This window comes from Taurulus bubalis, assembly GCF_910589615.1.
Source record: "Taurulus bubalis genome assembly, chromosome: 2".
NCBI lineage: Eukaryota > Metazoa > Chordata > Actinopteri > Perciformes > Cottidae > Taurulus > Taurulus bubalis.
Genome location: NC_136590.1, coordinates 30,683,883 through 30,701,834, shown reverse-complemented (window position 1 = coordinate 30,701,834; position 17,952 = coordinate 30,683,883). Strand labels below are relative to the sequence as shown.

Below are 17,952 nucleotides of genomic sequence, written 5' to 3'. Positions count from 1 at the left end.
TTCATTTGTTTTTCTTGTGTTTTGTTTACACCTGTGAAAACAGAACGGAAAGACACATTCAGAGTTCACAAATAGTCAGTTTAACAGTTTAGCATGGGGATGATGATGGGGCTAGAAAGTAAATAAACCCAACAAATACCAGGGTTTCCTTGGTCTTCCATTATATCTAAATATGTGCTCTTGTTACTTCATTGTACACATCTTTAACATGCATTAATAACTAAAGTCTTGAGAGGACATTTACTTTGCTCCTTCACATTCTACAGCATTACACAGCATGAAGACACATTTTGTTTTTATCTTAGGATTCAGTTATCCCCCTGAAAAAGTATTAAACTGACAGGAAATTATGCAGTTCCTTCAGTGCTGACAATTTCTTGGATATATTTGGACCACTTAGTGCTTCCAATTTGTTGATGCAGCTTAGCTGTGATTCCCTTGAATCTGAGATATTGATGCTGTTCTTTAAGATGTCTATGATCACCAAGACTAAGAAACTATTTATCCCATGACACCTGAAGTGGTCTTTAATAGCCCTAAATGGCTCTTATCTCTTCCCTGCTGCATTCTCACCATCCAATTTACTTCTGTCAGCCAACCAGTGTGGTTCCAGGGAACACTTTCACATGTCCTTGGGCGTTTCCTGAAACTGTCAATGTCTATAAAGAAAAAGAAACAGCGCTTGATTGATAAATGTCCAAATGCTTCTTAAAGTATAAACCAGAAGGTTTTTTTAGTCATTGCAGCAGGTCAGTGAACAATACATGACATCCAACTATAACATTTTCATTCATAAATTAATAATTGAAATACGTGTGTTTCATTGAGCAGTTTTTTAACCTGCACATATCAAAAGAAGGCAGAAATGAACAGTAGGAGATGGTGATATGACACAGCAACTAAACACATAACAAAAATGCAATAAAGAAACTAGTTGAGCATATTTTGAATGAATTTCTCTTTGGGGGGGAAATGAAGGGAATGCTTGCTAATCTCAGTGTCGCCGGACTGCCTTGAGATGTGGAGGAGTAAATCATAGATTGTATTCATCCATCTTTGTTCTATCTTATTTCCTGGTTCAAACCCAGAGTATACTTTTAATTTGGCTGTTATCAGACTAACTAAATCTCTTAATACCAGTCCACAGATGTACACCAGTTAAACAATAAGTAAACTTAAGTGTATTGTTCAAAAAGCTAATTATGGGCTGAATGTGGGAGAGTGGATCACCAAGCCCACGGATGACATCGGATATCTAAAAAACACCACCATTGTGTGGCCTCTTTATATCCTTTTATAACTCTCACCAGAAACCTCAGTGTTCAGATTTGTGGAAGTAAATGTAAACCCAGTTTTTATAAGTTACCAGATATTTCACACAAGTCAGATTTTGTTGGAGTAGCAGAGTTTGGTGATGTGGGAGTTCACTGAAATGAAGATATTAATGCCAATGAAGGTATTTATCTTGTCTTGTCTGTGTTAGCTCTTTAACATTTTGCCACAGTATGAATTTTTCCAATAAAGTATAACTATGACTGTTTTCAACCAAACTATATTATGACTTTTTATGACCTTTTTTTCCGGATGGGCTTATCTGTTATCACCAGTCTGTAGTCTCTGTCAAAGAGTTGATTGATTATGTATCTTATCAGATCATATCCTAGAGGAGAATGTAGGTGTCACAGATCCCGACAGACTACTATTCTTTGTAAAAAAAATAGGGTCGCAGGACAGAGACAGAAAATCAAGGTGATAATCTTACTTCAATTTTGTCTTTTTTAATGATCTTTTCTTTTGGACTTTACTTGTCTTTTGGATTTATTATCCGATCATTTGATGTTTAATTCACTTTTATGAATGATTTATTTTTCAGACAAACCGCTAGTTACTCCAGTGAAACAGGAGTATGTTTGTTTCCCCAAACAAACATATATACCAGCATCTATTGTTCAAGTGGTTTTACACTGTTATTCTGATTATTTATATATTTTATGGAAAGATGATCTTAAATCTAACTGTGTGTAGCTCATTTAACCACCAGACAGCGCTGTTTGACCATAGAAACCTAGAAACACATTTTGACTGGCACGCGGTTTTTGCTGCTTTCAAATACGATGGGGAATTTTGCATATCAAATATGTTTTCCAATGATGTATTTTTCTATCTTTTAAAAAACTGCTGACAAAGTGTGCATTTTCTATGATTGCTGATAAATCGGGATGCGTTAGGAGGCAAGGTAAATTGATTTGGAATCATTAACCTCATTGTTTGGGAATACAACTGTTGTATGTCATTTTTTAACATTCTGCTGAGGTTTTCTGTTTAAATTGTGGATAATTTTGAGACGTCAACGCAACTCAAACTGCACTGAAAAAACTACTACAACGGGGAATATACCATGCCACAAGAATGTATCTTTATAAATGTTTTAAGAATTATGCAGATATAAATGCATTGGATACGCTCCCCGTGAAGGGCAACATTAATTCGGTTTCCACTTCAGTCAAACAAACTAGACTCCTAAAATGAAAACAAACAAAACAGACGCCCCCTAGTGGCAGCTCCAGCAGCTGGGTGCAGCAGCACGGTGGAGAGGAGGCTGTGTTTGGATTAGGGGGTTGGGCTGTCTGCTGGTAGGAAACCTGCCGCCAGACATTTAGTTGGACTCCGGCGGCGCAGCGTTGCTTTCCCGCAGCATCAGCATCAGCAACACCGCAGCGCAGCCTCCAGCCTCACCTGCTTCTGTCTGCGCGTCCCTCCGCCTCTGAGACGAGACACGAACAGTGCCGAAGCACAGAGGGACGAACGTACAAGGACGATCAGTTGTAAGTAACTGCTTTTTTTTTTTTACTGCTATTTGAGCAATGCAATGTAGTTTTTGGCGTGGTGGGGAAAGGTTGAGAAGATGATGCCTTTGGCGGAGTTTTTCCCTTTTTCTTTTTTTGGTTAATACGAAAGATGCATCTATATTGGAAATAAAATGTGCTTTTTTTTTGGAGCATGTTGCTGCTCTTATCGTTCACTAATTGATCACATGCTCCCAATTTGAGTAAACAACAACAATAATTGTACTTTGATAGCACTAGTCATGTGTAAGCTATTGTGTACTTTAAGGCTTATATTAAGTGAACATTTCAATAATGTAATCTTCCAATGTTACACGAGAATATTCTCCATCAAATGCCTGTGTCTGCGAGATTTCTTTGAGTTGAAAGGCTGTGAGGTAAAAAAAAACATTCTTTCTCAACACCTCCTCTATTCAGGAGAAGTCTTCAGGGAAATAAAAGGGATATATATAAGGGCGGTGAAAAATGGTGAAACTGGGGAGTAATCTTCAAGACAAAGGGGCCAAACCTGTGAGCGTTGAGGACGGCTTTCAGAATGTGCCCCTCATCACTCCACTGGATGTCGGCAGCCTCCAGAGCCAAGCACCTGACAAGGTAAGAGACTACAGCCGGTTGAGTCTTTGTGTGAAACACACACACACACACACACACACACACACACACACACAAACACACACACACACACACACACACACACACACACACACACACACACACACACACACACACACACACACATATATGTATATACACCCACCCCTTCATTCATTCACACATTAATTAATCTCAGCTGTCTCCCAGCTGTGCCCTTTGTTTTCCTGCTGAGATTAGGAGACAGATTTGGTGCCAGACAGACTGTCATTTATCATCTCGACATCCAATAGTAACTGCGCCGCAGCTCGTTAATCCAGTTACCATGGTCGCAGCGCAATGTAGAGAGCCTGATTGGTGTTTCTATGAGGTTGTGACAGAGTGCTGCATTGATTGCACATTATAAAAATGAACGGAATTAGATAATATAGAAGATTTATAATGCATCGATTGTGTGACAGTTTTCGCCTCGTTTCAAGACCACAGTTACAGTGTGATGATTGCCTTTTGCAGCTGTATGAATCCATATTTCTACCCTGAGCTACTGATCAATTACTTCTTGTTTGCAAGATGACATTATTTATAATATAATCATTGTATAAGTTGGTTAACTCACTTCATAAGCTATAAGAAGGATTGTCGATTTACAACTTTATTGAAACCAATGCACTCTTCCTGATAAGGCTTTGGACAGGAGTATATTAGGACAATCAATTCAGTTTCAAACAGGAATTAGATACTTTATAATAATCCCGTACAACCCACAGCCAAACTTCTCTGCTATCCTACAATGAGGCATAGACAAGCAAACCATACAATAGTGCTAAAACGATTAGCCGATTGATGGATTAGTGGTTCGCCAGAAAGGTAATCATAACAAAACCCACCGACCGGCATCTCTAAAGCTCACTGAATCATTTTATATGAACTGAACAAACAAATATTACATTGTAACAGTGAACTTTAGGGGTGCTGGTAGGTGAATAATGTTACTGATGGATAAAGACAGACTAGCCAGTTCAACCTGCTTCCAGTCTAGCTAAGTCAACCACTCTTGGCTCCAGCTAAGGATTCAAGGATTCAGGGATAGTTTTTTGTCATCGTGCAACCAAGGGTTGCACAACAAAATGCAGTTTCAGGCCATTTTCTACACAAGAAAAACACGACGAACAAAAGAGCAGTGCATTCCTGTGCATTTTTTAAAGCTTGCATCTGGAGGAATGTAAACAGCAACAAAACTATTCTTTGGTCAGATAATATGGCCGACATATTTACATGTACATCAGGGAAACACTGTTCATCAACGTTGACTATGTTTGAACACAAAGTATCATTGAAGTAAACAGATTCCGCCACCTATGATCCCACCGGAGTCCTCTGCTCCGTCCTGCGGTCCACCCATCAAGCGCAGCTTGATCCTGGACGCCACGATGGAGCCAGGTCTCTCTATAGATTAGGCGGAACAGCCACCAACCTCCGGTTTCTGGGTTAGCCTGAAGTCTTATGTCATCAATCTTATTTTTTTGCAACCGTGCCTTAGCAAGGATCAGGGTGATTGAATAGCCTTAGATCCTCGCTGTGTTAGCTTAGTTTCTCTTGACTCTGCTGTTTTTTGGTCCGGCTGGTTGTCTCAATGTACTCTCCCCATGAATTAATCCAATCCCCATGCTTCCTTTGCCGATGCTGATGTGTGTATTCTGTCATATATCACATGCGCTCTAGTAATAAAGAAAATTAATCTAAATTAAATCTAAATTAATTTGCAAAAGTCATGGAAGCTACTGGCTTCATGGCTCCATGTACATGCTTCATTCAGGCTCTGGAAAACAAGATTGACATTTTTTAAATGCCGTTCTTATATTTTATAGACAATAATTGCCAAACCAAAACATATTTTAGGAATTTAATTAGTATGAGTTGCAGCCCTACATCTGATTTTTATTTTTAAACAAGTTCCACATTTCTGCCCATCTCATCATTACAAACGAGAGAGAGAGAGAGAGAGAGAGAGAGAGAGAGAGAGAGAGAGAGAGAGAGAGAGAGAGAGAGAAAGAGAGAGAGAAAGAGAGAGAGAGAGAGAGAGAGAAAGAAAGGCTTTCTTTCCTGAAATAAAAAAAAAACATTGGTGAAATCCCTGGAAAAAGGGAAAATAATCAATTTGTGGGGCTTTTAAAATACAGCAAACTTTAGAGGGCAGAGAGGGCAGAGGCCTTTTATAGCATTGTGTCCAAGGTAAAAGAGCTATGGACCAACGTTACCTTCTGCCTGTCCTTTTAAAAGCATGACAGTTTATCTATTTTGGTTCAAAGTGGTTTTATCATTGAGAATTCTCAGAAACTCCCCAAAAAATAATTAAAATAATGGACGTTCATTTCTGCTGCTGCAGACAGAAACACACAGTACAGACTGAACCCTCACTGTGCGTCTGCTGAGGGAGGCACAATCTCTTTTTTTTCCTACATTTTATTTTCCTGTTAACCGACTTGTCATTCACTGCACACTCACACAGCAGAACACACAGGCATGCTCGCCTTGTATGGCATGTAAACCAGTGTTCCCTCTAAGCTGCGCGCGTGCGCGGCCGCACAGCCCAGTCGAAGTGGCCGCGCAATAGATTTTTCATACCGCGCACATTTTTCAGACCGCACAAACAATTTTTTTTCAGTGTTTCTGAAATAGGAGTGAGCCATATTCACAATAATAAGATCTTTGATGTGCCGTGTCGAGTCTTCTTGGCCAATCAGCGTCCCGTTTCTCGACATGCGCTCTCTGTACCTCTGCTAGCGCTCTGCCTCCGTTAGCACCCCCCACCCCCGCTGTCCTTCTCCGGGCGCCAGGAGCGAAGCTCGCCCAGAGCGCCACATGAGCTCGGGCCGGCGCTGTTTAGGCTCCTCTTGGCGGGCCCTGCTCCAGCAGCTATAGGCTACCATGGCGAAAAGAAAGGCAGAGCAGGCGCCCCATAAAAAGGTCTGCCTAACGTTCAAACATGAGTGGCTAGATGAAATAGTCCAAACTGACACAGGTGTCAGCTGTCACCATGTCAATTTAATAGGCCTATAATTATTGTTAAGCACTGCATTAGCATTTTTCTTTCAATGAAGTTCCACTTAAATGTTGTACCTGCTGAGAAATGACTAATCACCTTTGATACTTTTATTTTTTTTATATATATCATTATCAGTCATAACCAGTGAACCGGTCATAACCTCCCATTATTGAAGTTCAACAAAGATCCTTTAAGTTCAACTAAACTGACTGGTAAAACACCATCATTAAAATGTTCCCAAAGCCCAGCCATTATAAAGGATATTGAATAAATATCAACCGTGTATACATATTGATGCATTTGCTGTCATCTCTTTGAATCCCCTATGGCTAACGCAGGCTTGTGGTCATTTTCGGCAGATCGAGTGGTTGCGAATTGCTCACAGTGCTGAAATGTGCGCTCAGAAAAAAAAATTTTGCTCAGTGCTGAAAAAAATTAGAGGGAACATTGATGCAAGCTTGTGTGTGTGCATGAGTGACAAGTCATTTCTGTCAGCATCCAACAGTTCATAACATGACATTCATAACGCTGTCAGACATTTACCACTGATTAAATCAGTCCCACTAGACTTGAGAACATCACAACGGATGTAGCCGAAGCTGCCATCATGAAACACACATACACACACACACACACACACACACACACACACACACACACACACACACACACACACACACACACACACACACGCACACACACATATTGTTAGCATATGAAAGGAAAAGAGGTCAGAGAAGAGGCTCGCTGTTTTGTTGATCAGTGGATTTTTATATGTCTTGAGAGACGCAGGCACAAAGATTAGGGTTGCTTGTTGCTTCTGGATACACTTCCCTGACAGCTGATAACAGAGTTTGTATGCGGCATACCTTGCTAGCAGAACTACCATGATGGTTTACATTATCCACATTAAGCAGAATTGTTTTTGGGTCAGCTTGTATTTGTTTGTGGGTCTGTGTGGGAGTTGTAAAGGTCAATTTGCAGTTAAATCTTTGAATTTGTCTCTAGCTCCGTATGAGAGTTTGTCTTCCTGACAAGTGATGCATGAACGCAACTGAAGCCAAGAGAAATAATAATTAAATCTGTAATTAGACATCAGCGTGTGGGAGGTGTCAATGATGGCTATCACAGTTCATTTAATGAGAATTCTGCACTCTGTACGGCATGTGTGTATGATCACACTCTTCTGTGCTTTTAGAATACTAATTATTGTTGTCCTTTTAAGGCCAGTTTTCAGTATTAATTTGTAATCCTGTTGTAAAGTAAAACACATCACACTTGCATTTACTGATTTAATATCAGCCCATATACTGGCCTCGCCTATTTGTTTGGTTCAGCTATAATTTAATCATCCAGCAGATAGAGAACAACATTTTCATTTATTTGGAGTTGTGTTTCTGGACACCTGGCAATTTGACTTCTCTTATAGCTCTCTACCAACTCCTGAGGGAAATATCTGGCACTTTAGCTGATAAATGCTCCAATATGTTCACCAACTTGTCGCCACCTGTGTCTGTCTGCTGCTGAGCAGGTAATGTGTTTTTTAGAGTTTTTATTTAATTTTGGTCAAACAACTCGCCTGACATCACCGGGCTAAATTTGAGATGTGATTAAGTCTGGAACCTTTCTGTTAATTTTTGATCCTAAGTCCATCCCAATAGGATAGACCTCCAATTAGGGTGAAACGAGAAGGGCAAAATTCTGAACAGCGGAATTGGGAGTGGGCATGGCCTCCAGTACATTACATTCAGTGTCAACGCACAGTAGTACAGTAATTATAAGAGGAATAGCAGTATTATTTCCTGCCGACGAAAATGCAGGAAGATGTTTTCGAAAATGCCTTAACACCTCTCCTCCTTACGGTCTTCGTCTCAAACACGGCTATTAAAGATACAAATTCTGACTAGACTGCCTGCTGGAAATTTGTCCAAAGTTAAGGGGGCCCGGACAAATAAAGAGTTTTGGGCCGGTCAGCTAAACAATGAGCTGAAACCACCATACAACTCCATAAAGCCGAGGTGAGCTGCAGATTCAGGGGATAATTGTCTCTGTAGGTTCATTATTACCAAGGAACCCTTTGCGTTGCAATAGTTTTCATATAGTATACTTTTTTAATGTAATTTGAACTATGGTCACTTTAAAGAAAAATGGCAGTCTTGTAGGAAGCCATACCCTTTGTGTGATTTCTCTAAACCTAAATATGGCCCACCAATAAAATCTCTTTATCTGACTGAATTTAATGTTGTTTTTACCACCTGCCCCAACCAGAAGGAGTTCATCGTTAATCAGCTTTCATCAGCCATTCAGAATCTGATCTGTGACCAGTTTCATTCTCTTTGTCCTTTAAAGCTAAAGCAAGATTTATTGGGTCATGTGACCTGTCGAGTTCCCTCGATCAGCAGTGCGGTTCTGAGCAGCTTTACAAATACAACCCCAGCTGTTTTCACCCTGATCCTGCCTGATTATAGCGTGACCTCCCCGACTACAGGGTTACTCACGGACATTTACAGGGGCAGGGCGCAGTCACAGAAAAGTTCATGCACCTATGCACAGACACACACACCATAACAATGCTGCTCCGCCCTGCAGAGACTGAGGCATTACAGAGGTATTAGATTTGATTCCATCTGGGCAAGGACGCGTCACAGCCACTGCTGGGTCACCAATATCTTGATTGGATTGCTGGTTTGAACAAAAACAACAACAACAACAACAACAACAACAACCAGAGGAGGGCTGGGAGACTCTATGAAATGAAAGAAAATTGTGAAAATATCCCCGATCCAAGGTGATGTCTTTAAACAGTCCCAAACAGAAATAGCAGGAAAGAACTGCAAAAAAGGGAAATATTAATATCTTTAGTATTTTAAGTAATAAAAAAACATGCATACATATTGTGCTTAATAGTAATTGATGTATTTATTTCATACGGTTGTACTGTACACTGTGTTATCCAACAGTCCTGCTCCTAAGGACTCTGCTTTGCTGGATTATATTAGCTGTGTGGACCGGGATCGATTTACACCTCTGATGCCAGAGAAATGCAAATAACTGCTCCCACTTACAGACCAGCAGGGTTGGGTTTAGCAAACAATGAGCCTAATATTTTTTTTTGTGTAGCTTTTTTTAAATTATTACTGTAATATTCAATATTTTTATTTTAACACTGGATCAAATCACCATATGTATGTGAAAAGCGTTGCTCGTAGAGACACACCCACAGGTATCGATCACCTAACTCTGCAGTTCTCCACAGTTTTATTAAACCTTGTCTTTCAGCTAATTGTTTTGGTTTTAGTGTCGTTTTCTGAGAGCAGGCAGCTGCTGTCAGCAAAAAAAATCTGAAAAATCACTCTGTATTTTGAGTTTATGGAGACCAAAAACATAGCTAAAGGGAATATTATGAATATTTGAATCCCCCCAAAAATATGTAAATTTTTTGTAAATAGGCAGCTAATGTGTTTACTTTGTGAAGTTAAAAGATGATAATATCAATGTTGTGTTTACAGCTTGTTTATGTTTGCTATGTCTCCTCACCAAAAGTGATAACAGGTCTGAGGAATAACATACTGGGGAATACGAGGAGAAAAGAGCGTTTTGACAGCTCGTACTAAGACAATATCGAACCAATAGAATATCAATTATAAAAATATGAGAGAAAGATATGTAGGCTGAGTTTAACTGTCTTCTTTGAGATTTGAACCATACAGAAATCAATTGGAGGTCTATTACTGATCTAAAGGTAACATTATGGCAACGTCAAGGTAACGTCACGGCAATATTAAAAGGTCACATTGAATAGAGATGTTTGCATTAGCTATACAGGATTAATTGAATATCTGTGAGTAGATTCTCAAAGGAAATTGCAGCAGAGGGTGAGCATCTGTATGCGCTGGACTCATTTACCTTCCTGTTACAAATGTAGAAGTCTCTATCAATTGTATTGACATATTCAAAGGTCACGAGTGAAGACGTTTAATTTAAAAGAAGTCTACAGCCAACTGGTGAAGCTGCTAGGCTCGCTTTCAAGAACTCCAAATTGTAAGAAAAAAGTTGAGATGAAAAGTCTAGGGTCCACCAACGTTATTACAATTCATAGTAACACTTTGTAATACAACATTTATCTGTTTCTACTGGTACTTAAAAGTAAGTAGGCTCTAGCTTAAGAGAGGCTATCACTTAAGTAGGCCTTGGTAATGGTACTCCATACCTTAAAAGTATGCACCACAATAACCCAGTACTAAGTAGTATAGAAACTTCTCCAGTCTAACGATACCTGCATGCGATCCTTTTTGAATAAAGATTTAGGAAAAAAATGTAACATGAAAATACATGAATGTCTCTCCACATGTCATGACAATCCACCCAACACTTATTTAGATGTTTAATCTGACTGACCAATATTGCTATCGCCAAAGCCACTGTAAAAAAATGTATACATGACCACAAATACACATAAATCAATTCTTAAGAGAAATTATAAATGAGCCGCTACCTCCGTGGAATAACAAGTGAGTAAGTTATCATAAAAAAAAGAATACTATCACAACTGTTTATCGTTCATTTAGTGTTTTTTACATCAAGCTTTGATAAACAACATATCATTGTTTAAAAATTAATGGTTTCCCAAGGACTATTTGGAGCTGTCTAATCAGAGAAGGTTGCACTTTGTTAAGTAGATTCCTCGCTGCTGCTGGGAGCTAAAGGGCTGTGTAAATGAGGCAACGCTGACTGATAGCCACGTCATTAGGTAATGTGAAAAAAAGGTACAGGTGGGGAGAGAGTAATGAAGCAACATGAAGCACTGCTGTGTTTGAACCTGGGGTCCATGAACATGTTTTTGGGAAATGAGTCAGAGAAAGAGAAAGTTGAGGCAAAATGTAGACATAAGTTCGGGCTATGATGTTACTGCACTGAAGGCCACACGGCTCCGAAGCCTCAAGTGGTCCAATCAAATGTGATGTATTCAGTGCACCTATTGCGGCCTTCGACTGTTAGGTATGGGCTTTCTAGAGCCAACTGACGGCTTTGTTATTCAGATAGTGGAGCCGGTTTGTGAGCACAGCAGTTTCTGGCTTTTTCTCAAAGTGGAGGAGAGTCGTTTAGAAGCAGCACCATTAGCCACAAGCACACTGAGATATTGTTCTCCTTCTCTTCCTCCACCTCTTCTCTGCCTTGTCATTTGTACGCCTTCTCTCTATCTGCCATATCCTCTTGTGCACATTAATATACAGTGAATGCACAAAACAGTAAGGACACTTTCTATATAGGTGCAGTGATGAGGGGAAGGCTGTAACGTATTTATTTTGTTCAATGAAGTCAGTGCTGCAAAAAGAGGTGATGATACTAAAGCTGAGACAAAAAGTTGATCATGTTTTTTAGGATTAACAATTGGGATTTTTACAAGTCAGTGTTGAGAGGATAACCCCAAAATGTCATGCTGGATATGATAGGTATGAAACTCCTGATTCGTTCATTCTGTTTTTGAAGTTAGTAAATACATTGTATATGTAATAGCTGCACTATTGATCAGAATTCATGCATATTAATTTGATCAAAATATTACTCGCAGACTGAATGATCTGTTGTACTTAAGGAAAGGTTTTTTTCAAAAAAAATCTTAAAGTTACAATGATGGATGATACTTTAATGTTGATGTTGGCTTTCCCTGTAGACAAAGGCAGCAGAGTTTCCAAGCACAAGACTCCATTTATAAAATCTCTCATTATACTGCAGAAGGGTCTGACAGTCTGCTCTGCGCAGATCCTTTGCTCCCTCCTCATTGTTGCTGAAATGACCGATACTATCTTAAAATAATAATTTGTTAAGAAACAGCATCATCCTTTAATGGGGGACTGGCATTTTTGCTAAATTAATGGTGAAAATTCCATCCGCTTTCCCCACTCACAGTTTTAAACCAGTACCTTCCACAGCGAAAATGAATGTTGAAAAAGTAGACAGGTCTCAGAGTTTGTGAGTTTCACCTCATCTCTTTGCCCTCTCATCCCTCTAAAGCGTTTTGCTTGAGGAGAGTTATACTGACATTACTGGGGCAGGGTTGTACTGCCCTACATGGCTCCTTTTTCCCATCTAGCCGCCGGCACGAAGCACAGCGTTTCCCCTTTGGACCGAGGGTCTTAAATTCTGGGCACCGGATTTTATTAACATACAGTAAAGCTTTAACAGATGCCTGGCATCTCTGTTTCCTGTAGGATGGCTTCTAGCTGTGTTGGATGAAATTTATGTTCTGAAGCCGAGGTTTGATCCGAGGCCAAAATAAAAGTGGAGTCCATGACATCATTGCCTCAGTCCAGGTATCTAGCAGCAGCCTACATGCTTTCACCTACTATTCTATCCTTGCTTACACCTTTATGTATTAAGTTGTGCACCAATCTCAACCAAAATGGATTGCAAGCATTTCCATATATAATTTAAAAAAAGTATTGTATACATACATTGAACTTGTATGGCACTTTAATGTAAAACATCTGTCTGAACAATGAATACAATTAGTCCTCCACAATGGATTAAACAAGATAGAATCTTCTGAATGAAATAAATATGCCTCTTTTAGAAAAAGTGCAAACCAAACTTTGAGCAGTGGTTTGCTATTATTATTTTGTACTTTCTATTTTCTGCAATCTGCACCTGACTGCCCTGTCAGTAGTTTGCATCTTGCCTTAAATATAGTTATTGCATGTTTACCCGCTCATTCGTGAGCCGGAGTCAGTACTTGGTTTTAATCATTTTCATAGAGGAGAAAGCTGACTCACAGCTGTGAATCGATTCAAAACGTGCTCAAGGTGTGTTGTGCTTCTTTGGCTAGACCAGAGAAAACAGTCTCAGACACATTCTTTAGTGGGGTAATTTCCTTCATGTTTCATGCTGTCATATCTCTCACATCTGTCTTGCTCGTGTACTCTTACAAACTGTCTCATGAGCTTTTGATATTAATAGGAAATGATGCCTGCGCCAGATTCAAGAGTCAGTTCAATGTTCATGGATAATGGCCGTGATCCTGCAACGTTTGGATAAAGAAGACGGCTGCTCACTCAGATAAAGGCTGTTACCATGGTACATCTAGGGGAGATGAGTGGGTGACCTGAGCATTTTTGCCAGGTTTCTGTAAAGATGTAAGCACAGACCAACCGTCGCTGGGTTAGCCTGGATTTTCCTGCGATCAGCCATTAGCCAGGAGCAGATTGAGTAGGGGAAAAGCCTGAGGTCCTAGCTGGCTGAGCTTAGCACACAACTCAGCTCTCCTCCTGTGGCGGTCCAATCCACTTCTGTGGCGTTCGGTCCTGCAGCTCTGGCTGGCTTTGGGCGGGGATCGTCTCAAGGTCCGATCCCCACTTTTACTTCTCCGATGTTGATTACTATACTAGATCATATAACATAGGTGCTCCAGTATGAAGACAAAAAGACACAGAAGACAAAAATGGAGCAAAATTCATATGAATTACCGGCGACAGCATGAACACGTGACGACGTTGTCTTAAATTTTTTCTGAAAAATTGGGTGACTTTTTCAAAATTTGACAGGTCCCTCCTGCAATAACATATGCCTTTCATTGCCTTTGGCATACCGGAGTATTTAACTACTTTAACGTTTTTTTCTCCCTCCTCAAGGTGGTGGTGAAAACCCGCACTGAGTACCAGACAGAGAAGAAGAGGCTGAAGGTTCCCAAGGTGGAGGAGTTCACCATCAGCTTTACCGACGGGGTGTCTGAGAGACTTAAGGTACGAATTAATGAGCTTGTAAACTTGTGATGAATTACCTGATAATAGTACATCTTTTCCATCCGTTGCATTCATTCATCACTGGTATCGGATCGGTGCTTTCAGTTGATGTCCTGAATTTGATATCGGAAAGGAAACAGTTTGGTTGGGGCTTTCTTAAAGAAAACATACTGTACTGCAGCCAACCAAATGGAACATTCCCTGTGTGGGTTGAAGCAATACTTGCCTCTATTTAGAAGCAGAATATTTATTCATCTGACATTTCCCCCCCTTGGCTTCCCAAAATTAAATCTGTGTGACCAGGTTTAGAAATAGACCTGCAAATGACTGACAAACTAATGGAAGAATTGGTAATGACATGATCATCTCGCGCAGGACACTGAGCAGCACTTTTACATAATTAGGAATTTACTTGGAATATTTTTACATATTAATGCTACTTTTACTTCAGTGAAGGAGCAGAGAACTTCTCCCACCACTTCTCTTCCCTGGCAGAGAGTAGGACAGGTGACTTCAGCGCTGTGTGTGAATCACTGAGCTGTCGGTCCAAACACATCTACATCACCGGTCCCGGACGCTGTCTGTTCCATTCTTCTGTCGTTAGGGGAGACCAAAGAGAATTCACGTTGTCATGGCAGCAAAGAAAACCTCCCTCCATGGCAACCCTGACTGAGACCGAGCGAGAGAGAGAGAGATAGAGAGAGAGGAGAGAAAGTGCGCCGGCAGAGGTGTGCAAAGGTCTAAGTGTAGGTGTGTGTGTAAAGAGTGAGGAGGAACTCTAGTGTGATAGGTCCTTCAAAACGAAGAGGACAGAATGAGATCTCAGGCACCAAAAGAGGCTGTGAAATCCATCTGGATGAGACACTGTGTTTACATGACACACACACACAGAGATACACACACACACACACACACACACACACACACACACACACACGATCTACTGAAGCCGTGTCAGAGCATACAGTCAATGTTACATTTCTATAATGCATTATAATCTGTTTATAGCATTGTATCTTTTTTTTTTGTTTTTGTTTTTTCTGTTTTTGAATAATATAATTAATGTAATACTTGAACTATCAAGGTACCACACCTTGTAAGGTTTTCCACAAAGGCCCAAGGGATCTCTGACAATTGATTAATGTCTATCATCTTGTGGTGTTGCCATATTGCCTTGGACAGTGATTAGCACTTATGAGAAGTCTGCATTTGAAAAAAGTACTAGAAAGGTGTTCAATGCTTGCATTTGATTGATTTTTAAAGTCTAAATAGTTAAGCTGTTAGCATAAGACATCAGAGCCTCTGGCACACTGCCAGACGGGGAGCTGATGTGGGTAATGTAGGTGCCAGGTTTTGTTAAGGAAGATTACAAAAAAGACAGCATCTCCGGTTCTTGTGCATCAATTTTGATATGTCTGTAGTCCATTGTGAGTCTGACAATGTCAAACAGTAGGGTTGGAGTCAGTGTTCCCTCTAAGCTGCGCGCGTGCGCGGCCGCGCACATGAGCTCGGGCCGGCGCTGTTGATGCTCCTCTTGGCGGGCCCTGCTCCAGCAGCTATAGGCTACCATGGCGAAAAGAAAGGCAGAGCAGGCGCCCCATAAAAAGGTCTGCCTAACGTTCAAACATGAGTGGCTAGATGAAATAGTCCAAACTGACACAGGTAGGATGAAACTTTCAGACATATTTAAATATGAAGAATATGAAGTTATTCAATTGTTTATATAGGCTACCTTTAGGAAAAATGACACCATGTCAATTTAATAGGCCTATAATTATTGTTAAGCACTGCATTAGCATTTTTCTTTCAATGAAGTTCCACTTAAATGTTGTACCTGCTGAGAAATGACTAAACACCTTTGATACTTTTATTTTTATATATATATCATTATCAGTCATAACCAGTGAACCAGTCATAACCTCCCATTATTGAAGTTCAACAAAGATCCTTTAAGTTCAACTAAACTGACTGGTAAAAAAAACATCATTAAAATGTTCCCAAAGCCCAGCCATTATAAAGGATATTGAATAAATATCAACATTGTATACATATTGATGCATTTGCTGTCATCTCTTTGAATCCCCTATGGCTAACGCAGGCTTGTGGTCATTTTCGGCAGATCGCGTGGTTGCGAATTGCTCACAGTGCTGAAATGTGCGCTCAGAAAAAAAAATGTTTTGCTCAGTGCTGAAAAAAATTAGAGGGAACATTGGTTGGAGTGCAGTGATAAATCGGTGGAGTGTGGATACACTTGACAGATATTTTGGAGACTTGTGGATGCGTGACACTTGCCATAGGGGAAACAAATCCGGACACAGCGTCGAAAATGTGTACATTGACAGGCAGCGATGACGAGCCGACTTCTTGGAAATTGTTGCTTTTCAGAGTTCCCCAAAATTCTGCTGCAGACTTCACTGTCCTTTCTGGTGTGTCACATTGCATCAGCTTTTGTTAGGCAAAAATGCATTTTAGTCTGTGTAATTTTGTGCGATGTCGGTTAGTTTTGGGGCGCTCGACTGAACGGCTTGCTTTGCTTGACTGACAGAGCTGATTCTGCAGGCACACAGGCATGTCCACACACACACACACACACACACACACACACACACACACACACACACACACACACACACACACACACACACACACACACACACACACACACACACACACACACAAAGCATGCTGTGCAGTGCAGTGCAGAGCAAACATTTCTGGATGAAAAGCTTGCACATCTCTTCTCTCTTCAAAGCTTTGCAGATTGTGTTGATGGATGAAGAGCTCAGAGTGTAAAATGGTCTCTAATCTGCCCTCCCTCACTGCTTACCACTCTCCATCCTTTCCTCCACTTCTCTCTCCTGCTGCTGTTTTCTTTCCTCTCCTCGGATGTTTTGCTTTCTCCATCGCTTTTCCTTTTTTGAATTCCAAATGCCTTATTTTGAAATTCTGTGCAGCTTGTTTTTAATAAAAGACAAGGGTTTAGTTGCAGCTTTAAATCCACAGGGACACATATGGCCATGACAGTGTTTCTGTGAACACAGAGCGATCCTTCTGCAAGGAAAGCAGATGATAGGAGAGGGTAAAATGCGGAGATGTTTATATCCACAGCATTATTGCCTATAGAATCAAACATGACAGTTATAATTTGGTGGAAGAAGGGCCTGAGAGTAGATTTACAATGATGGATTCTCACAAGTGCTCCCTCCTCCCTGCTATCCCTCTCTGCATCTCTCATCCATTATGTCCCTCACTCCAACCCTCTATTTCCAAAATATTCCTCCCTTTGGACCATGTTCATGTGTCATCTCTAACCCGACTCCCAGTCCCCTCCATCTTCCCTCCCACCCACTCTCATTCTGTCCCTTGCCGCCTGCCTTTTAGCCTCCCCCTCCCTGTCTTTCTCTGTCTTTCTGATTACTCCCAGCAGACCTGGGCCCTATTTCTCGTACCTGGCTTACTGAGTTAGCGGGCTAATTGTCAGGATAAGATGACGTAGGTCAGGCGTTCTCGGTTTCTCGAAGCAAGCTTAGATAAATCACTATAGCAACACATCCAAAAATTTAAACCTGCTCCCGGGCAGGCTTATTGAAATTCACTGGATAAGCTGGCCACTCCCACGGACAAAAAAGGCAGCTCCCTTCCTCATTGATGAAGGAGCGATATTAGTTATATTAGTTTTATAGGGACAGACTTCTTTCAGATCGCCAGGATCCATCCTTTACATTATCAT

The 17,952-nt window shown here is 40.6% G+C and overlaps 1 protein-coding gene across 1 annotated transcript in view; it reads left to right on the top strand.

The window, feature by feature from the left end:
* Positions 1 to 3,311: 3,311 nt before the first annotated feature.
* The window catches only part of nsg2 (neuronal vesicle trafficking associated 2), a gene marked incomplete at both ends in the record, with an annotated part of 36,134 nt that continues 21,493 nt past the window's right edge, over positions 3,312 to 17,952 (top strand). Inside the window, 2 exons of the mRNA XM_079214150.1 lie at positions 3,312 to 3,440; positions 14,112 to 14,222. Coding sequence (XP_079070276.1) covers positions 3,312 to 3,440; positions 14,112 to 14,222 — 240 coding nt within the window. The remainder of the gene's footprint in view (positions 3,441 to 14,111; positions 14,223 to 17,952) is intronic.